Source organism: Oncorhynchus masou, chromosome 11, assembly GCF_036934945.1.
Source record: "Oncorhynchus masou masou isolate Uvic2021 chromosome 11, UVic_Omas_1.1, whole genome shotgun sequence".
NCBI lineage: Eukaryota > Metazoa > Chordata > Actinopteri > Salmoniformes > Salmonidae > Oncorhynchus > Oncorhynchus masou.
In genome coordinates this window covers 9,202,031-9,225,289 of record NC_088222.1, presented here as the reverse complement: position 1 = coordinate 9,225,289, position 23,259 = coordinate 9,202,031, and the positions used below count along the sequence as shown (strand labels likewise).

The 23,259-nt window shown below is 47.6% G+C and overlaps 1 protein-coding gene across 11 annotated transcripts in view; it reads right to left on the bottom strand.

Moving 5' to 3' along the window:
- Positions 1–23,259, bottom strand: part of mapk10 (mitogen-activated protein kinase 10) — a 133,011-nt gene that overhangs the window by 44,576 nt on the left and 65,176 nt on the right. For all 11 annotated transcript variants that reach the window (XM_064977325.1, XM_064977326.1, XM_064977329.1 and 8 more), the window contains 4 exons: positions 9,267–9,396; positions 5,428–5,486; positions 2,571–2,709; positions 1,701–1,866 (listed from right to left, as the gene is read on the bottom strand). In XM_064977325.1, the coding sequence (XP_064833397.1) occupies positions 1,701–1,866; positions 2,571–2,709; positions 5,428–5,486; positions 9,267–9,396 (494 nt within the window). The remainder of the gene's footprint in view (positions 1–1,700; positions 1,867–2,570; positions 2,710–5,427; positions 5,487–9,266; positions 9,397–23,259) is intronic.

The window sequence follows — 23,259 nt, the reverse complement described above, 5'->3', positions numbered from 1 at the left end:
GCATCCTTTCTCCTTGCCTCTTTATCAAAACGTATTAGACGTGAAGATCCAAGGTCCCTAGGTCCCTCCCCTCAGAACCCTCCCTTTTGGCCCTCCCCTCAGAAACCTCCTCTAGGTCCATCCCCTCGGAACCCTACCCTAGGTCCCTCCCCTCGGAACCCTCCCCTCGGTCTCTCCCCTCTGAACCCTCCCCTAGGTCCCTCCCCTCGGAACCCTCCCCTCGGTCTCTCCCCTCTGAACCCTCCCCTAGGTCCCTCCCCTCGGAACCCTCCCCTAGGTCCATCCCCTCAGAACCCTCCCCGAGGTCCCTCCCCTAGGTCCCTCCCCTCGGAACCCTCCCCTAGGTCCATCCCCTCAGAACCCTCCCCTAGGTCCCTCTCCTCAGAACCCTCCCCTAGGTCCCTCCCCTCAGAACCCTCCCCTAGGTCCCTCTCCTCAGAACCCTCCCCTAGGTCCCTCCCCTCAGAACCCTCCCCTAGGTCCCTCCCCTCAGAACCCTCCCCTGGGTCCATCCCCTCGGACCATCCCCTATGCCCCCCCCTCGGAACCCTTCCTTAGGTCGCCCCCTTAGAACCATCCTCTTGGTCCCTCCCCTCGAACCATCCTCTATGTCCCTCCCCTTGGACCATCCCCTATGTCCCTCCCCTCGGAACCCTCCCTTAGGTCCCTTCCCTCTCAACTCTCCCCTAGGTCCCTTCCATCGGAACCCTCCCTTAGGTCCCTCCCCTCGGAACCCTTCCCTAGGTCTCTCCCCTCGAACCATCCCCTATGTCTCTTCCCTCGGAACCCTTCCTTAGGTCGCCCCCTTAGAACCCTCTCTAGGTCCCTCCCCTCGAACCATCCCCTAGGTCCCTTCCCTCGGAACCCTCCCCTAGGTCCCTCCCCTCAGACCATCCCCTATGTCCCTTCCCTCGGAACCCTCCCTTAGGTCACCCCCTCAGAACCCTACGCTAGATCTCTCCCCTCGGAACCCTCCCCTAGGTCCTTCCCCTCGGAACCCTCAAGTTCTCCTCCAATGCGTTTTGAGAAGGGGGCAAGGATAGGATACATCAAATATGTGAGAAATCAAGGAAAGAGGAATTGAGAAAGAGATGTTGTTGACAGAGAGCGTGGGAAACAGAGTGATTTGAAAGAGGCGGTTGGTTATTCAGACTATAATTAGTCAGAGACGTAGCACGCAGACAAATTACTATTCCATTAATGAAGAGAGAGAGAGAGAGAAGAAGCCAGTCTCCTGGGGCTTGGCTGGTGGCAGGAAATCCATGGCCTCACCTCCCGGCCTCTCACCCTACAGGCCTCCGTCTAGTAGTGTATTCATGAGCGTTAAGCCAAGGTTACCCACTCACCACTGCTTGTGGTTTATTTAAGCATGTATTTACTCCATGATGTGGAGAGGCTGTCAGAGGCCCCTGCTGTCTACAGACCACTGACTGTAGACGTATTCTGACTTAGGGTCATAAAGAAGAGGTTACACTACCACACCTGAGGAGTCTGTGGGTTAGTTAAAGTATTAGAACACATCTTACATTATTAGAACACATCTTAAAGTATTAGAACACATCTAAAAGTATTAGAACACATCTTAAAGTATTAGAACACATCTAAAAGTATTAGAACACATCTTAAAGTATTAGAACACATCCCAGCAGTAGCATGTTACAGTGTCTGAACACCAGAACCTCCTCTAGAACCTTTCTTACCGTTCTCTTTGTACCCCATGCCCAGGATGACCTCTGGGGCTCTGTAGTACCGCGTCACCACGTACGGGGTCATCATGAAGCTGGTGCCTGCAGTCCTAGCCAAGCCAAAGTCCAGGATCTTCAGAGTACAATCAGATTTCACCACTATATTGCTAGGTTTCAGGTCCTTTGGGGAAAGCAAAAGAGATGAGGGTTACTGAGGTAAAACTTTAACAGGTGGTGCTAGCTACTATAGTATGTTTAAATGTCCACAGATGGCATATCCCAGCAGGCAGAAGCAGTTGCAATGATGTCATTTCCATCAGCTTTGCCCACTGGGCTATAAGCAGTGTAATGTTCAGCATGATTAAAGTCCTGTTTCATATGTGAAAAAGGACAGAAATATAATTAAATTCATTTTTCTCCACAATTTGATACTGTGACATTCAATTGGTAGTTACAGTCTTGTCCCATCACTGCAACACCCCTACGGACTCGGGAGAGGCGAAGGTTGAGAGCCATGCGTCCTCAGAAACACAACCCAGCCAAGCCACACTGCTTCTTGACACACTGCTCGCTTAACCCGGAAGCCAGCCGCACCAATGTGTCGGAGGAAACAACGTACACCTGGCGACCGTGTTAGCGCGCCATAGGAGTCGCTAGTGCGCGATGGGACAAGAACATCCCGGCCGGCCAAACCCTCCCCTAACCCAGACGACCCTGGGCCAATTGTACGTCGCCCCATGGGTCTATCGGTCACGGCCGGGTGTGACAGAGCCTGGACTCGAACCAAGATCTCTAGTGCCACAGCTAGCCTTAGACCCCTGCACCACTTGGGAGTCATAGAATTCCAATCTATTTATTATATTTCTACAACTGACGCCATCTCACCCTGTGAATGATGCCCGCGGAGTGCAGGTGTTTGATTCCACACAACATCTGGTAGAGCAGGTAAGACATTCTCTCATGGTCCAGCTCCATCTGGATCACCTGGCACAGGTTGGCATCCATCAGCTCCATGCACAGGTACCTGACAGAGTGACACTGTTAGTAAGAAGAGACGTGGGGTACCGTGGTGATGGATCTACTACAGGCCAGACAGATCTAAAAGTTAGTGCTCCAAAACAGATAGACATGTTTTCCCAACTAGTAGTAAACACCCTGAGTTGGCACTTGAATATGACGGGAAAGTAGTGAAATAATATCCAGAACGAAGAAGAGGTCTGAGAAATAGGCCTACACGACCTTTAAACCCAAGAGGCTCTAGTTTAATCTATCATTCTGCCTCTCACTCCTTCCCCTTTACTCGTCCGTCTCATCTCTTCTCAACACAATGGACACCACTGTGCAGTGCCAGAGCATCAATGGGATTCTACATGGTCTTTGTATGAAGGCCGGGCTGCGAATACACAGTTTCCCTTCTGGAGACCTTTTTCTCAAAGATAAGCATCTGGATCACTTTTCTGCACAAGCGTGTCTTTACTCAGCCTCTTATTTAATTGACCCTTTATATAACTAGACAAGTCAGTTAAGAACAAATTATTCTTTACAATGACGGCCTACCTTCCCGCCGGCCAAACCCTCCCCTAACTCAGATGACACTGGGCCAATTGTGCCCCACCACTATGGGTGGTCCTGATCACGGCCAGTTGTGACACAGTCTGGGAACGAACCAGGATCTGTCCTGATGCCTCTAGCACTGCAGTGCGGTGCCTTAGACCGCTGCACCACTCACTCGGGAGACCCTTCTGAACCGTGGTGATGTAGCCTGTGTCTCAGCCTCATATTTCTGAACAGCTCAAATGAAAACATTCAAGGCTATTATGAAGGCTAGAACCTTCTCTGTCTGTTGTAATGGATTTAAAAAAAAAAAAATTACTAGGCAAGTCAGTTAAGGACAAATTCTTATTTTCAATGATGGCTTAGGAATGGTGGGTTAACTGCCTATTCAGGGGCAGAACGACAGATTTGTACCTTGTCAGCTCGGGGGTTTGAACTTCCAACCTTGCGGTTACTAGTCCAACACTCTAACCACTAGGCTACCCTGCCGCCCCAGGGTAGCCTTGTGCAGTGGCACAAGCAGAATGCAGGCCCTTACACGTTGCATTGGAGCAAAAACAATCATCTTTTTTTTGTGATGATGTAGGCTAATCTTTATAGTTGCTGCCATATCGTAGCCAGATTTGCTGAAAAATAACACTACTACTTTGACTGTCTGCCTCCTGCTTAGCCAAGGTTTGCAATGATAATTAAAAAACAACATTAAATCGCTAATTAGGCTACGTTGCGTGTGTGTCTTGCTTGTGTTTGATATGCTGCCTAGATACTTGTGTGTAACTCCTCATAGAGTTTTGCATTGGGAGTTCGTACGAACATGTTGATCAGTTTTTCTGTGTACAACATGAAGTTCGTAGACTACACCAGACAATGGCGTTCATTGATGAACAAGGAGGGGGTGTAACGGATGTGAAACGGCTAGCTTAGTTAGCGGTGTGCGCTAAATAGCGTTTCAATCGGTGACATCACTTGCTCTGAGACCTTGAAGTAGTAGTTCCCCTTGCTCTGCAAGGGCCGCGGGTTTTGTGGAGCGATGGGTAACGACGCTTCGAGGGTGACTGTTGTTGATGTGTGCAGAGGGTCCCTGGTTTGCGCCCGGGTATGGGCGAGGGGACAGTTTAAAATTATACTGTTACAGGGGCAGCAGCTACATTAAAACAATCTGACACATGAGTACAAACAGCCTGTATATTTAGACACGAAACATCTGGTTTCCGGAAAATCCAGAACCGCAGCCACTCCATTGATTCATGGCCGTCATCGTGTTCTTTACCACATGTTTTTATCTCATCTCAATGTCCTGTTGTGACCGGTGTGAAATGGCTAGCTGGTTAGCGTTGCGCGCTTGTAGCGTTTCAAACGGTGATGTCACTCGCTCGGAGACCTTGAAGTAGTTGTTTCCCTTCCTCTGATCTTCAAGCTTTTGTGATGCGATCGGTAACGATGCTTCTTGGGAGGCAGTTGCTGATGCGTTCAGAGGGTGCCCCTGGTTCAAGCCCAGCTCCGGGTAAGGAGAGGGACGGAAGCAACAGTGTTCCACTGACACACTCAATTGGTGGAACTGGAAAGTGTATGGTGTATTTTGAGGTAGTATAACAAAATCATTTGCATATATATATATATATATAATCTGAAATGTATGAATACATAATTACGTGAAATTTATTGCAAAGTAAAAACAAAATAATTTGTTTATATATATATATATATATATATAAACAAATTATTTTGTTTTTACTTTGCAATAAATTTCACGTAATTATGTATTCATACATTTCAGATTCATAAAATCTATTTGCAAATTTTTCAGATTTGAATTACCTACCAGACTAATAGACGGGGATATAGTGAAGATAAACTGCTTCAGACGAGCATGGTGCAATCCATTTACTGCAGTATCAGCAGTCTACAAATTCATTCATTGGTCAGTACAAAGAGAGACAGAACCCGAAGGCTTCACATTACACTGCACTACCACCTTCACAGACTTCAGTCTCACTGCTTCTTTTCTCCAAATGAATAAGTCTTGAAGGTACGTAACACTTGTGCTTGTCTGTTGTCAAATCAGAGTAATACGTCACATTAAAAGTCAGATTAAATGAAAATATTTTTCCCTATATATTTCCCTGCATTCTCTCTGAGTTGATCTCACAATTGTTCATTTTTCCTCTGAAAGTTTATTGACACTTACACATCCTGGAAGTCTTCTAATGATTTCTGTGGTGTGAAAACATTTAATAAACTGATGATCTGAAAGAGATGGATAGAAGAAACAAAACATTTAATAAACTGATGATCTGAAAGAGAGGGACAAACAGATAGAAAACTGGGGCGACATTCAGTCTCAGGTTAATGTTCCAGTCTATGTACAGTAAGCGACAACATTAACAGCTATTTACATTTCAAATTCTTATATCTTCAGCTATATTTGTTTTTATATATAGCTTCATAATGATGCAGCGCCACACTGCAGTGACTGGGAGGTTAAAGTAAAAAGGGAATTCCTATGGACAAAGGCAAAATAAAAACAAAGGCCACTGGTTGCATCACTTCCTGGTACGGAAAATTGCTCGGCCTTCGACCGCAAGGCCCTAAAAAGGGTAGTGCGTACGGCCCAGTACATCACTGAGCTGCCTGCCATCTAGGACCTCTACACCAGGCAGTGTCAGAGAAAGGCACTAAAAAGGGTAGTGCGTACGGCCCAGTACATCACTGAGCTGCCTGCCATCTAGGACCTCTACACCAGGCAGTGTCAGAGGAAGACCCTAAAAAGGGTAGTGCGTAGGGCCCAGTACATCACTGAGCTGCCTGCCATCCAGGACCTCTACACCAGGCAGTGTCAGAGGAAGGCCCTAAAAAGGGTAGTGCGTACGGCCCAGTACATCACTGAGCTGCCTGCCATCTAGGACCTCTACACCAGGCAGTGTCAGAGGAAGACCCTAAAAAGGGTAGTGCGTACGGCCCAGTACATCACTGAGGCAAAGATGCCTGCCATCCAGGACCTCTACACCAGGCAGTGTCAGAGGAAGACCCTAAAAAGGGTAGTGCGAACGGCCCAGTACATCACTGAGCTGCCTGCCATCCAAGACCTCTACACCAGGCAGTGTCAGAGAAAGGCACTAAAAAGGGTAGTGCGTACGGCCCAGTACATCACTGAGCTGCCTGCCATCTAGGACCTCTACACCAGGCAGTGTCAGAGAAAGGCCCTAAAAAGGGTAGTGCGTACGGCCCAGTACATCACTGAGCTGCCTGCCATCTAGGACCTCTACACCAGGCAGTGTCAGAGAAAGGCCCTAAAAAGGGTAGTGCGTACGGCCCAGTACATCACTGAGCTGCCTGCCATCTAGGACCTCTACACCAGGCAGTGTCAGAGAAAGGCACTAAAAAAGGTAGTGCGTACGGCCCAGTACATCACTGAGCTGCCTGCCATCTAGGACCTCTACACCAGGCAGTGTCAGAGAAAGGCCCTAAAAAGGGTAGTGCGTACGGCCCAGTACATCACTGAGCTGCCTGCCATCTAGGACCTCTACACCAGGCAGTGTCAGAGAAAGGCCATAAAAGGGTAGTGCGTACGGCCCAGTACATCACTGAGCTGCCTGCCATCTAGGACCTCTACACCAGGCAGTGTCAGAGAAAGGCCATAAAAAGGGTAGTGCGTACGGCCCAGTACATCACTGAGCTGCCTGCCATCTAGGACCTCTACACCAGGCAGTGTCAGAGAAAGGCCATAAAAAGGGTAGTGCGTACGGCCCAGTACATCACTGAGCTGCCTGCCATCTAGGACCTCTACACCAGGCAGTGTCAGAGAAAGGCCATAAAAAGGGTAGTGCGTACGGCCCAGTACATCACTGAGCTGCCTGCCATCTAGGACCTCTACACCAGGCAGTGTCAGAGAAAGGCCATAAAAGGGTAGTGCGTACGGCCCAGTACATCACTGAGCTGCCTGCCATCTAGGACCTCTACACCAGGCAGTGTCAGAGAAAGGCCATAAAAGGGTAGTGCGTACGGCCCAGTACATCACTGAGCTGCCTGCCATCTAGGACCTCTACACCAGGCAGTGTCAGAGAAAGGCCATAAAAAGGGTAGTGCGTACGGCCCAGTACATCACTGAGCTGCCTGCCATCTAGGACCTCTACACCAGGCAGTGTCAGAGAAAGGCCATAAAAAGGGTAGTGCGTACGGCCCAGTACATCACTGAGCTGCCTGCCATCTAGGACCTCTACACCAGGCAGTGTCAGAGAAAGGCCCTAAAAGGGTAGTGCGTACGGCCCAGTACATCACTGAGCTGCCTGCCATCCAGGACCTCTACACCAGGCAGTGTCAGAGAAAGGCCCTAAAAAGGGTAGTGCGTACGGCCCAGTACATCACTGGGCTGCCTGCCATCTAGGACCTCTACACCAGGCAGTGTCAGAGAAAGGCACTAAAAAGGGTAGTGCGTACGGCCCAGTACATCACTGAGCTGCCTGCCATCCAAGACCTCTACACCAGGCAGTGTCAGAGAAAGGCCCTAAAAAGGGTAGTGCGTACGGCCCAGTACATCACTGAGCTGCCTGCCATCCAAGACCTCTACACCAGGCAGTGTCAGAGAAAGGCACTAAAAAGGGTAGTGCGTACGGCCCAGTACATCACTGAGCTGCCTGCCATCTAGGACCTCTACACCAGGCAGTGTCAGAGAAAGGCCCTAAAAAGGGTAGTGCGTACGGCCCAGTACATCACTGAGCTGCCTGCCATCCAAGACCTCTACACCAGGCAGTGTCAGAGGAAGGCCCTAAAAAGGTAGTGCGTACGGCCCAGTACATCACTGAGCTGCCTGCCATCTAGGACCTCTACACCAGGCAGTGTCAGATAAAGGCACTAAAAAAGGTAGTGCGTACGGCCCAGTACATCACTGAGCTGCCTGCCATCTAGGACCTCTACACCAGGCAGTGTCAGAGAAAGGCCCTAAAAAGGGTAGTGCGTACGGCCCAGTACATCACTGGGGCAAAGATGCCTGCCATCCAGGACCTCTACACCAGGCAGTGTCAGAGGAAGGCCATAAAAATTGTCAAAGACCCCAGCCACCCCAGTCATAGACTGTTCTCTCTACTACTGCATGGCAAGTGGTACCGGAGTGCCAAGTCTAGGACAAAAAGGCTTCTCAACAGTTTTTACCCCCTAAGACTCCTGAACAGGTAATCAAATGGCTACCTGGACTATTTGCATTGTGTGCCCCCCCTCCAACCCCTCTTTTACACTGCTGCTACTCTCTGTTTATCATATATGCATAGTCACTTTAACTATACATTCATGTACATACTACCTCAATTTGCCCGACCAACCAGTGGTCCCGCACATTGGCTAACCAGGCTCCATCTGCATTGTGTTCCACCACCCACCAACCCCTCTTTTACGCTACGGCTACTCTCTGTTTATCATATATGCATTGTCACTTTAACCATATCTACATGTACATACTACCTCAATCAGCCTGACTAACCGGTGTCTGTATGTAGCCTCACTACTGTATATAGCCTCGCTACTGTATATAGCCTCTCTACTGTATATAGCCTCGCTACTGTATATAGCCTCTCTACTGTATATAACCTCGCTACTGTATATAGCCTCGCTACTGTACATAGCCTTTCTACTGTATATAGCCTCTCTACTGTATATAGCCTCTCTACTGTATATAGCCTCTCTACTGTTATAGCCTCACTACTGAATATAGCCTCTCTACTGTATATAGCCTCTCTACTGTATATAGCCTCTCTACTGTTATAGCCTCACTACTGTATATAGCCTGTCTTTTTACTGTTGTTTTATTTCTTTACTTACCTATTGTTCCCCTAATAACTTTTACACTATTGGTTAGAGCCTGTAAGTAAGCATTTCACTGTAAGGTTTATACCTGTTGTATTCGGCACACGTGACAAATAAACTTTGATTTGATTTTAATAACACGACCACACACACACACAGACACAATCAAGCATGCACACGCACACACACATCTTGTAACTTGCTTAAACGAGACATAACATTGTAACTCACGTTTTTGTGATTGACACATTTCATGAGCACCAGTTCCCTGTATGCCCTCTTGGCATGGGTCTGGTTCTGAAAGGGTCTGCTGAGCTTCTTGATGGCCACGTTCCTGTCGAGGACCGAATCGGACCCGGCACTGCAGAGAGCACAGCGGAAAACACAGGATTACAACTATGTCGTTGTAAATCGCCATGCTCCAAGGGGCTTTGTTTGTTCTACAGTAGCTGTTCTATTTGTATGTGAGAAAACAGGTAACTTACAGTAAGAAAACAGGTAATCTACAGTAAGAAAACAGGTAATCTACAGTAAGAAAACAAGTAATCTACAGTAAGAAAACAGGTAATCTACAGTAAGAAAACAGGTAATCTACAGTAAAAAAAACAGGTCATCTACAGTAAGAAAACAGGTCATCTAGAGTGAGAAAACAGGTAATCTACAGTAAGAAAACAAGTAATCTATAGTGAGAAAACAGGTCATCTATAGTAAGAAAACAGGTCATCTACAGTAAGAAAACAAGTAATCTATAGTGAGAAAACAGGTAATCTATAGTAAGAAAACAGGTCATCTACAGTAAGAAAACAGGTAATCTACAGTAAGAAAACAGGTAATCTATAATGAGGAAACAGGTCATCTACAGTAAGAAAACAGGTAATCTACAGTGAGGAAACAGGTAATCTACATTAAGAGAACAGGTAATCTATAGTGAGAAAACAGGTCATATATAGTAAGAAAACAGGTAGTCTTTAGTGAGAAAATAGGTAATCTACAGTAAGAAAACAGGTCATCTATAGTAAGAAAACAGGTAATCTACAGTAAGAGGGCCTCCCAAGTGGCACAGCGGTCTAAGGCATTGCAGTGCTTGCTGTGTCTCTACAGATCCTGGCTCAAATATAAACTGCTTCTAATCACTGCTGCTAATCACTGCCGCTAATCACAAAATGACTGATACACTGTGTTCACAAAAGCGCTCAAAGAAATAGAGATTAGCAACATTGTTTCGGGATGTTACTCTAATAAAAGTGGCCGCATGGTGAGCTACTGGTCCGATTTGAGCCTCTGCCAGTGCCACATGTTAGTGGAGATTTTGATGTGAGATTGAGACCATAACTGTGTTGAGAGGTCGTGTGTAGCCTGCACGTATAGTAAACAATTACATTTATAGAAGCCACGCAAGTAGCCTGAGGGATGTTTTCTATTAGCAACTGTGTGTTAAGTCAATATGGTAGTCTGCTAGCATTGTGACGACTGGTCTAATGTATGAATGAAGCCAGAGAGTTCATATGTCACATGGGCATTTTGTTTTTGGGTTTTTTGGCATCTGGGCTAATTTACCCTTCTATTGCTCAGCATATCCTCTCACCAGTTATGATACAGTATGTAGAGGGATTATTAGGAAGACTATTGTCTTCTTTTTGAAATGAAATGGTAGGAGAACCCGTCGCACGCAGCTCTTTGAATTTATGGCCACACCGACACACACACACACACACACACACACACACACACACACACACACACACACACACACACACACACACACACGACACACACACACACACACACACACACACACCGACACACACACACACACACACACACACACACACACACACACACACACACCGACACACACACACACACACACACACACACACACACATACACACATACACACCGACACACACACACACACACACACACACACACACACACACACACACACACACACACACACACACACACACACACACACACACACACACACACACACACACACACACACACACACACACACACACACACACACACACACACACACACACACACACACACACACTAAGAGTTGATGATTGATCATGCAGGTAGCAGAGCAGAGAAAGCCGCAGAGAAACCAGATTTAGACTTTGAACATCATTTAACAGTTTAATTTCACGTCACGCTGATCATAGAAATCATTTATTATAATTTACCGGTTTCTCACCATTGTCCAGGGAAACGAGAATGGGGTTTGGGTGACAAATCTCTGAAATCTCAGTAACCTAGTTCCCGCTGTTAAAACCTAATCCAGAACAGAGGAAGATGGTGGACGTAGAAAATGGTCTTTTCTTTAACTTGAGGGAAAATGAGTCGGTGATTTTACAATCACACATTCAGCTGCAACTCACTGTATCCCAAATGGCATCCTATTCCCTATACGCGAGTGTACAAAACATTAACAACGCCTGCTCTTTCCATGACAGACTGACTAGGTGACTCCAGGTTAAAGCTATGAATCCTTATTGATGTCCGTTATTAAATCCACTTCAAATCAGTGTAGATGAAGAGACAGGTTTAAAGAAGGATTTTTAAGCCTTGAGACAATTGAGACATGGATTGTGTATGTGTGCCATTCAGAAGGTGAATGGGCAAGACAAAATATTTAAATGCCTTTGAACGGGGTATGGTAGTAAGTGCCAGGCGCACCGGTTTGTGACAAGGAGTGCAACGCGGCTGGGTTTTTCACACTCAACAGTTTCCCATGTGTATCAAGAATGGCCCATCACCCAAAGAACATCCAGCCAACTTCACACCAACTGTAGGAAGCATTGGAGTCAACGTGGGTCAGCATCCCTGTGGAACGCTTTCGACACCTTATAGAGTCCATGCCCCGATGAATTGAGGCTGTTCTGAGGGAAAACGGGGGGAGGGGGGTGCAACCCAATATTAGGAAGATGTCCTTAATATTTTGTACACAGTGTATAGTGCACTACATTTGACCAGAGCCTTATAAAGTAGTGTACTGTACATGCATAAGGTATAGTGTGCCAGGATACAACCATGCTGTTCTGAGACAGGTTATTCAGTTGAGGATACAACCATGCTGTTCTGAGACAGGTTATAACCAGTTGAGGATACAACCATGCTGTTCTGAGACAGGTTATTCAGTTGAGGATACAACCATGCTGTTCTGAGACAGGTTATCCAGTTGAGGATACAACCATGCTGTTCTGAGACAGGTTATAACCAGTTGAGGATACAGCCATGCTGTTCTGAGACAGGTTATAACCAGTTGAGGATACAGCCATGCTGTTCTGAGACAGGTTATTCAGTTGAGGATACAACCATGCTGTTCTGAGACAGGTTATAACCAGTTGAGGATACAGCCATGCTGTTCTGAGACAGGTTATAACCAGTTGAGGATACAACCATGCTGTTATGAGACAGGTTATAACCAGTTGAGGATACAGCCATGCTGTTCTGAGACAGGTTATAACCAGTTGAGGATACAACCATGCTGTTCTGAGACAGGTTATAACCAGTTGAGGATACAACCATGCTGTTCTGAGACAGGTTATCCAGTTGAGGATACAACCATGCTGTTCTGAGACAGGTTATCCAGTTGAGGATACAACCATGCTGTTCTGAGACAGGTTATCCAGTTGAGGATACAACCATGCTGTTCTGAGACAGGTTATAACCAGTTGAGGATACAACCATGCTGTTCTGAGACAGGTTATAACCAGTTGAGGATACAACCATGCTGTTCTGAGACAGGTTATAACCAGTTGAGGATACAACCATGCTGTTCTGAGACAGGTTATAACCAGTTGATGATACAACCATGCTGTTCTGAGACAGGTTATAACCAGTTGAGGATACAACCATGCTGTTCTGAGACAGGTTATCCAGTTGAGGATACAACCATGCTGTTCTGAGACAGGTTATTCAGTTGAGGATACAACCATGCTGTTCTGAGACAGGTTATAACCAGTTGAGGATACAGCCATGCTGTTCTGAGACAGGTTATCCAGTTGAGGATACAACCATGCTGTTCTGAGACAGGTTATCCAGTTGAGGATACAACCATGCTGTTCTGAGACAGGTTATAACCAGTTGAGGATACAGCCATGCTGTTCTGAGACAGGTTATCCAGTTGAGGATACAACCATGCTGTTCTGAGACAGGTTATCCAGTTGAGGATACAACCATGCTGTTCTGAGACAGGTTATAACCAGTTGAGGATACAACCATGCTGTTCTGAGACAGGTTATCCAGTTGAGGATACAACCATGCTGTTCTGAGACAGGTTATAACCAGTTGAGGATACAACCATGCTGTTCTGAGACAGGTTATAACCAGTTGAGGATACAACCATGCTGTTCTGAGACAGGTTATAACCAGTTGAGGATACAACCATGCTGTTCTGAGACAGGTTATCCAGTTGAGGATACAACCATGCTGTTCTGAGACAGGTTATTCAGTTGAGGATACAACCATGCTGTTCTGAGACAGGTTATCCAGTGGGGATACAACCATGCTGTTCTGAGACAGGTTATCCAGTTGAGGATACAGCCATGCTGTTCTGAGACAGGTTATCCAGTTGAGGATACAACCATGCTGTTCTGAGACAGGTTATAACCAGTTGAGGATACAACCATGCTGTTCTGAGACAGGTTATATCCAGTTGAGGATACAACCATGCTGTTCTGAGACAGGTTATAACCAGTTGAGGATACAGCCATGCTGTTCTGAGACAGGTTATCCAGTTGAGGATACAACCATGCTGTTCTGAGACAGGTTATCCAGTTGAGGATACAACCATGCTGTTCTGAGACAGGTTATAACCAGTTGAGGATACAGCCATGCTGTTCTGAGACAGGTTATCCAGTTGAGGATACAACCATGCTGTTCTGAGACAGGTTATCCAGTTGAGGATACAACCATGCTGTTCTGAGACAGGTTATCCAGTTGAGGATACAACCATGCTGTTCTGAGACAGGTTATAACCAGTTGAGGATACAGCCATGCTGTTCTGAGACAGGTTATCCAGTTGAGGATACAACCATGCTGTTCTGAGACAGGTTATCCAGTTGAGGATACAACCATGCTGTTCTGAGACAGGTTATAACCAGTTGAGGATACAACCATGCTGTTCTGAGACAGGTTATCCAGTTGAGGATACAACCATGCTGTTCTGAGACAGGTTATAACCAGTTGAGGATACAACCATGCTGTTCTGAGACAGGTTATAACCAGTTGAGGATACAACCATGCTGTTCTGAGACAGGTTATTCAGTTGAGGATACAACCATGCTGTTCTGAGACAGGTTATCCAGTTGAGGATACAACCATGCTGTTCTGAGACAGGTTATCCAGTTGAGGATACAACCATGCTGTTCTGAGACAGGTTATCCAGTGGGGGTACAGCCATGCTGTTCTGAGACAGGTTATCCAGTTGAGGATACAACTATGCTGTTCTGAGACAGGTTATCCAGTTGAGGATACAACTATGCTGTTCTGAGACAGGTTATCCAGTTGAGGATACAGCCATGCTGTTCTGAGACAGGTTATAACCAGTTGAGGATACAACCATGCTGTTCTGAGACAGGTTATCCAGTGAGGATACAACCATGTTGTTCTGAGACAGGTTATAACCAGTTGAGGATACAACCATGCTGTTCTGAGACAGGTTATCCAGTGAGGATACAACCATGCTGTTCTGAGACAGGTTATCCAGTTGAGGATACAACCATGCTGTTCTGAGACAGGTTATCCAGTGAGGATACAACCATGCTGTTCTGAGACAGGTTATCCAGTTGAGGATACAACCATGCTGTTCTGAGACAGGTTATAACCAGTTGAGGATACAACCATGCTGTTCTTGTCAGGATTTGGCCAGGGTTGTTCCAGTTGTTTGTCAGTAGATGTCCCCATTGTGCTTTTTGTCCCTGTGTTTTTCCCTTGACCCCCATTATTGTTTGCACCTGTGTCTTGTTTCCCCTGAGTGTATTTAAACCCTTTGTTTCCCTCAGTTCTGTGCTCTGTGTTTGTATGTTGGCACCCTGCCCTAGTGTTCTGTGTGCTCTTGTCGATTCCGGGTAACGTTCTTGTGGTATTCTGTTTTTTGTTTTAGTTTAGTTTTGGTGAGTTTCTTTTTAGATCTTTTTGTGTTTTTTCCTTCCACCTTTTGGATTTGCCTTTTTTTATTTTTAGGATTTTTCTTCATTAAATACACCGTCTTAAGTACTGCTGTGTCTTCTGGGTTCTGCTGTCTATTCGTGGCTCAGTTGGTTAAGTGACTGTTTCTCACTCCGGAGACCCAGGTTCGAAACCGGGTCCTGACAGAAACACAGAGCCAAAAATGAACCCAGAGGCAGCCAGTTTCCAGGACCTTTTTGCCACGCTGTCCCACCACCAGGAGACTGTCCAACGCCACGAAGCCGCCCTGGTTCAGCAAGAGGCCTTAATGGCAAGACATTCTCATCTTCTGTCGGAGATGCTGACTTCCATTAAGCAAATGTCTGATCGACTTACCCCGGCAACAGTTCCCGTCCCAGTACCTCAAGTTCACGTACCCATGGCAGTTAACCCCCTGGCTGAACCTCGTCTTCCACCTCCCCAACGGTTCTCAGGTGATCCAAGTGCTTGTAAAGGGTTTCTCACTCAATGTTCTCTCTCCTTTGAGCTGCAACCCTCGTCGTTTCCCACCGACCGGTCTAAGATCGCATATATCATCACCCTGCTGTCGGAAAAAGCCCTGGCCTGGGCTACTGCTGTGTGGGATGCCCATAGTTCCTGCTGTGCCAGCTACTCTGCCTTTGCTGAGGAATTCAAACGAGTGTTTCAAGGCCCAAGCAGTGGTTCTGACTCAGCCAAACAGCTCCTGACTCTCCATCAAGGTTGGCGCAGCGTGACGGACTATGCCATCCAGTTCCGCACGGTAGCAGCAGCGAGTGGCTGGAACAACGAGGCGCTCACGGTGTGCTTTCTGAAAGGCCTTTCCGACACTATCCAAGATGAACTGGCCACTCGGGAACCACCGGACAATCTCGAGTCCCTGATCAAGTTGGCCTCACGCATTGACCAGCGTCTGAGAGAGAGAGAACTCAACCGTAGACCTCTAGCCCCTATCAGTCCCAGCTCCGAGCTCCCACCTTTATCATCACTGGCTCCACCGGAACCCATGCAGATTGGACGCATCTCCCAGGCTGAGAGAGACCGCCGGATGAGGGAGCGACGCTGTCTATATTGCGGCAAACCGGGCCATTTCCGTTCCACGTGTCCCGGGCTCCAGGGAAACGCTCTGTCCCGTACAGACCGGGGGAACTGTAACGGGAAACATAACCTCCTCCCATCCGTCCAACTCCCGTCTGCTCATTCCAGTCACCCTCTCCTGGGACAACCACAAGCTTCACCTTCAAGCCTTGGTAGACTCTGGAGCCGCAGGTAACTTCATGGATGGTGTCTGGGCGAAGGAGAATGGCGTTCCCTCTGAACCTCTAAGTGACCCCATGAGGGTTACTACATTGGATGGAAGCCCTTTGGGATCTGGACTTGTCACTCATGTCACTACCTCCTTGAGACTTTCAGTTTCACAACACCAGGAATTGATGAACTTTCATTTGATCTCCTGTTCCGAGTTCCCTCTCGTCCTTGGATACCCCTGGCTTCACAGCCATAACCCTCACATCGACTGGTCTGTGGGCACTATCAAGCAGTGGGGTCCTACGTGCCAAGCTACTTGTATTTTCCAGAATTCCCCGAGTTCTACTCCCGAGTCTTTAGAATCCATCGATCTGACCCGAGTTCCCGAGTGTTACCATGACCTCAAACTGGTGTTTAGCAAACAGAGGGCCACCATGCTACCACCCCATAGATCTTACGATTGCCCCATCGACCTGTTTCCGGGCACTTGCCCCCCCAGGGGTCGGATCTTTTCCCTATCTCCACCCGAACGAGCTGCTATGGATACCTACATCAAGGACTCTCTGGAAGCAGGCCTCATGCGTCCATCCACCTCCCCGGCGGGAGCAGGGTTTTTCTTTGTGGCCAAGAAAGACGGTGGGTTACGTCCTTGCATCGACTACCGGGGACTCAATGACATAACCGTCCGTAACCGTTACCCGCTACCCCTTATGGCCACAGCCTTCGAGCTGCTCCAGGAAGCAGTTGTTTTCACTAAGCTTGACCTGCGGAACGCATACCATCTTGTGCGGATCAGACCTGGTGACGAGTGGAAGACCGCTTTCAACACGCCTACTGGTCACTATGAATACTTGGTGATGCCCTTCGGCCTGACCAACGCCCCAGCGGTGTTCCAAGCGCTCATAAACGATGTGCTTAGGGATATGCTTAACATATTTGTGTTTGTTTACTTGGATGACATCCTCATCTTTTCGAGCTCCCTTCAAGAACACACTAAGCATGTCAGACAAGTACTCAAACGCCTCCTGGACAGCCATCTGTACGTTAAGCCGGAAAAATGTGAATTCCATTCATCCCGAGTACAATTCCTGGGATTTGTAGTGGAACCCGGTCGAATCCAAATGGACCCTAGGAAGGTAGGGGCGGTAGCGGATTGGCCCACCCCCAAATCCGTTAAGGATGTTCAGCGTTTCCTGGGCTTCACAAACTTTTACCGCAAGTTCATCAAGAACTTCAGTTTGGTGGCAGCTCCTCTCTCAGCTTTAACCAAAGGTGGCAATGCAAGGTTTTTTGGGGAAGAGAAGCTGAGACGGCCTTCCAAGGACTCAAGCAGCGCATCCTCTCTGCTCCCATCCTGATACTACCGACTACGGATGAACCATTTGTGGTGGAGGTAGACGCATCAGAGGTTGGTGTCGGAGCTGTCCTGTCTCAGAGGGGTGAAGACAAGAAGCTTCATCCGTGCGCTTTCTTCTCACACCGGCTTACCCCGACTGAGAGGAACTACGATGTGGGGGATCGTGAACTCCTAGCGGTTAAGATGGCATTGAAGGAATGGAGACACTGGCTCGAGGGGGCTTCTCACCCGTTTCAAGTGCTTACGGACCACAAAAATCTGGAGTATATCCAGCAGGCGAAGCGATTGAACTCTAGACAAGCTAGATGGTCTCTTTTCTTCAATCGATTCCAGTTTATCCTCACCTATCGGCCCGGGTCGAAGAATCTCAAACCGGATGCCCTGTCCCGAGTCTACGCTCCTGCCATTCGAGATGACACGGACATGCCTGTCCTTCCTGCTGCTAAGATTGTGGCTCCGATCTCGTGGCAAGTTGAGGATACCGTGAGACGTGCTCAAGCTAGCGAACCGGACCCTAGAGGAGGCCCTGCCAATCGGTTGTTTGTCCCCAAGGCAGTGAGGACTCAGGTCCTTCTGTGGGGGCACTCCTCTCGCCTCACCTGTCATCCGGGCGTAGGTCGCACCTTGGAGTTCATCCAGCGTAAGTTCTGGTGGCCTACCATAAGAGAAGACGTTGCCACTTTCGTCAATGCCTGCCCCGTGTGCTGCCAGGGCAAATCTTCTCACCTCCGCCCTCAAGGACTCCTTCACCCTTTACCTGTTCCCCACAGACCCTGGTCCCATATCTCATTGGACTTTATTACTGGACTTCCTCCATCCCATGGCAATACTACTATCCTAGTCATAATCGACAGGTTTTCAAAGGCGGCCAGGTTCGTCCCTCTGACTAAGTTACCTTCTGCCAAGGAAACGGCTGAGTTGGTAATTAATCATGTGTTCCGAGTCTTCGGCATTCCTCAAGATGTGGTTTCTGACAGAGGTCCCCAGTTCGCCTCAAGGTTTTGGAAGGCCTTCTGCCAACTCATGGGGGCTTCTGCCAGTCTATCTTCAGGGTACCATCCGGAGTCCAACGGCCAAACAGAGAGGATGAATCAAGAGCTGGAAACCACCCTCCGATGTATGACTCGTGACAACCCGTCCACATGGTCATCCTTTATTGTTTGGGCCGAATACGCGCACAACACCTTGCGCTCCTCCTCCACTGGTATGTCCCCGCACGAGTGTCAGTTTGGCTATGCTCCTCCATTGTTCCCGGACCAGGAGGCAGAAGTCAGTGTGCCTTCAGCCTTGAGATTCGTCAGACGCTGTCGGCTTATGTGGAGGAAGACCCGTCTTAATCTGATGCGTTCCTCACAGAGGTATCAACAACAAGCCAACAGACGTCGCCGTCCCGGGCCTACCCTGCGCCCGGCCAGAGAGTCTGGCTCTCCACAAGAGACTTACCTCTACGGGTGGAGTCTCGCAAGCTGTCCCAAAAATACATCGGTCCCTTCAAGGTTGCCAGGAGAGTTAACCCAGTTTCTTATCGCCTACACTTACCCAGATCCCTTAAGATTAATCCCACATTTCATGTGTCTTTGTTAAAACCTGTTGTTTTTTCTCCCCTTGTCCCGGCAGACAGACCTCCCCTCCGCCTCGTGTCATTGGAGGCCAGCCGGCTTATACCGTCCACCGGATACTGGATTCCCGCCGGGTGCAGCGGTCCTGGCAGTATCTGGTGGACTGGGAAGGCTACGGTCCTGAGGAGCGCTCCTGGGTTCCTGCCAGAGACATCCTGGACCCTGACCTCATTCGTCAGTTCAGGGTCCTCCACCCTGAGAGAGCTGGTAGGAACGTCAGGAGCCGTTCCTAGGGGGGGGATTCTGTCAGGATTTGGCCAGGGTTGTTCCAGTTGTTTGTCAGTAGATGTCCCCATTGTGCTTTTTGTCCCTGTGTTTTTCCCTTGACCCCCATTATTGTTTGCACCTGTGTCTTGTTTCCCCTGAGTGTATTTAAACCCTTTGTTTCCCTCAGTTCTGTGCTCTGTGTTTGTATGTTGGCACCCTGCCCTAGTGTTCTGTGTGCTCTTGTCGATTCCGGGTAACGTTCTTGTGGTATTCTGTTTTTTGTTTTAGTTTAGTTTTGGTGAGTTTCTTTTTAGATCTTTTTGTGTTTTTTCCTTCCACCTTTTGGATTTGCCTTTTTTTATTTTTAGGATTTTTCTTCATTAAATACACCGTCTTAAGTACTGCTGTGTCTGCCTCATCTTCTGGGTTCTGCTGTCTATTCGTGGCTCAGTTGGTTAAGTGACTGTTTCTCACTCCGGAGACCCAGGTTCGAAACCGGGTCCTGACAGTTCTGAGACAGGTTATCCAGTTGAGGATACAACCATGCTGTTCTGAGACAGGTTATCCAGTTGAGGATACAACCATGCTGTTCTGAGACAGGTTATCCAGTTGAGGATACAACCATGCTGTTCTGAGACAGGTTATCCAGTTGAGGATACAACCATGCTGTTCTGAGACAGGTTATCCAGTTGAGGATACAACCATGCTGTTCTGAGACAGGTTATCCAGTTGAGGATACAACCATGCTGTTCTGAGACAGGTTATAACCAGTTGAGGATACAACCATGCTGTTCTGAGACAGGTTATCCAGTTGAGGATACAACCATGCTGTTCTGAGACAGGTTATCCAGTTGAGGATACAACCATGCTGTTCTGAGACAGGTTATCCAGTTGAGGATACAACCATGCTGTTCTGAGACAGGTTATAACCAGTTGAGGATACAGCCATGCTGTTCTGAGACAGGTTATAACCAGTTGAGGATACAACCATGCTGTTCTGAGACAGGTTATCCAGTTGAGGATACAGCCATGCTGTTCTGAGACAGGTTATCCAGTTGAGGATACAACCATGCTGTTCTGAGACAGGTTATCCAGTTGAGGATACAACCATGCTGTTCTGAGACAGGTTATCCAGTTGAGGATACAGCCATGCTGTTCTGAGACAGGTTATAACCAGTTGAGGATACAACCATGCTGTTCTGAGACAGGTTATCCAGTTGAGGATACAACCATGCTGTTCTGAGACAGGTTATCCAGTGGGGATACAACCATGCTGTTCTGAGACAGGTTATCCAGTTGAGGATACAACCATGCTGTTCTGAGACAGGTTATCCAGTTGAGGATACAACCATGCTGTTCTGAGACAGGTTATCCAGTTGAGGATACAACCATGCTGTTCTGAGACAGGTTATCCAGTGGGGGTACAGCCATGCTGTTCTGAGACAGGTTATAACCAGTTGAGGATACAGCCATGCTGTTCTGAGACAGGTTATCCAGTGGGGGTACAACCATGCTGTTCTGAGACAGGTTATAACCAGTTGAGGATACAGCCATGCTGTTCTGAGACAGGTTATCCAGTGGGGGTACAACCATGCTGTTCTGAGACAGGTTATAACCAGTTGAGGATACAGCCATGCTGTTCTGAGACAGGTTATAACCAGTTGAGGATACAGCCATGCTGTTCTGAGACAGGTTATCCAGTTGAGGATACAACCATGCTGTTCTGAGACAGGTTATCCAGTTGAGGATACAGCCATGCTGTTCTGAGACAGGTTATCCAGTTGAGGATACAACCATGCTGTTCTGAGACAGGTTATCCAGTGGGGATACAACCATGCTGTTCTGAGACAGGTTATCCAGTTGAGGATACAACCATGCTGTTCTGAGACAGGTTATCCAGTTGAGGATACAGCCATGCTGTTCTGAGACAGGTTATCCAGTTGAGGATACAACCATGCTGTTCTGAGACAGGTTATCCAGTGGGGGTACAGCCATGCTGTTCTGAGACAGGTTATAACCAGTTGAGGATACAGCCATGCTGTTCTGAGACAGGTTATCCAGTGGGGGTACAACCATGCTGTTCTGAGACAGGTTATAACCAGTTGAGGATACAGCCATGCTGTTCTGAGACAGGTTATCCAGTGGGGGTACAACCATGCTGTTCTGAGACAGGTTATAACCAGTTGAGGATACAGCCATGCTGTTCTGAGACAGGTTATCCAGTGGGGGTACAACCATGCTGTTCTGAGACAGGTTATAACCAGTTGAGGATACAGCCATGCTGTTCTGAGACAGGTTATAACCAGTTGAGGATACAACCATGCTGTTCTGAGACAGGTTATCCAGTTGAGGATACAACCATGCTGTTCTGAGACAGGTTATCCAGTTGGGGTACAGCCATGCTGTTCTGAGACAGGTTATCCAGTGGGGGTACAACCATGCTGTTCTGAGACAGGTTATCCAGTTGAGGATACAACCATGCTGTTCTGAGACAGGTTATCCAGTGGGGGTACAGCCATGCTGTTCTGAGACAGGTTATAACCAGTTGAGGATACAGCCATGCTGTTCTGAGACAGGTTATCCAGTGGGGGTACAACCATGCTGTTCTGAGACAGGTTATAACCAGTTGAGGATACAGCCATGCTGTTCTGAGACAGGTTATCCAGTGGGGGTACAACCATGCTGTTCTGAGACAGGTTATAACCAGTTGAGGATACAGCCATGCTGTTCTGAGACAGGTTATCCAGTGGGGGTACAACCATGCTGTTCTGAGACAGGTTATAACCAGTTGAGGATACAGCCATGCTGTTCTGAGACAGGTTATAACCAGTTGAGGATACAACCATGCTGTTCTGAGACAGGTTATCCAGTTGAGGATACAACCATGCTGTTCTGAGACAGGTTATAACCAGTTGAGGATACAACCATGCTGTTCTGAGACAGGTTATAACCAGTTGAGGATACAACCATGCTGTTCTGAGACAGGTTATCCAGTTGAGGATACAACCATGCTGTTCTGAGACAGGTTATAACCAGTTGAGGATACAACCATGCTGTTCTGAGACAGGTTATAACCAGTTGAGGATACAACCATGCTGTTCTGAGACAGGTTATCCAGTTGAGGATACAGCCATGCTGTTCTGAGACAGGTTATTCAGTTGAGGATACAACCATGCTGTTCTGAGACAGGTTATAACCAGTTGAGGATACAACCATGCTGTTCTGAGACAGGTTATTCAGTTGAGGATACAACCATGCTGTTCTGAGACAGGTTATCCAGTTGAGGATACAACCATGCTGTTCTGAGACAGGTTATAACCAGTTGAGGATACAACCATGCTGTTCTGAGACAGGTTATTCAGTTGAGGATACAACCATGCTGTTCTGAGACAGGTTATCCAGTTGAGGATACAACCATGCTGTTCTGAGACAGGTTATAACCAGTTGAGGATACAACCATGCTGTTCTGAGACAGGTTATCCAGTTGAGGATACAGCCATGCTGTTCTGAGACAGGTTATCCAGTTGAGGATACAACCATGCTGTTCTGAGACAGGTTATCCAGTTGAGGATACAACCATGCTGTTCTGAGACAGGTTATCCAGTTGAGGATACAACCATGCTGTTCTGAG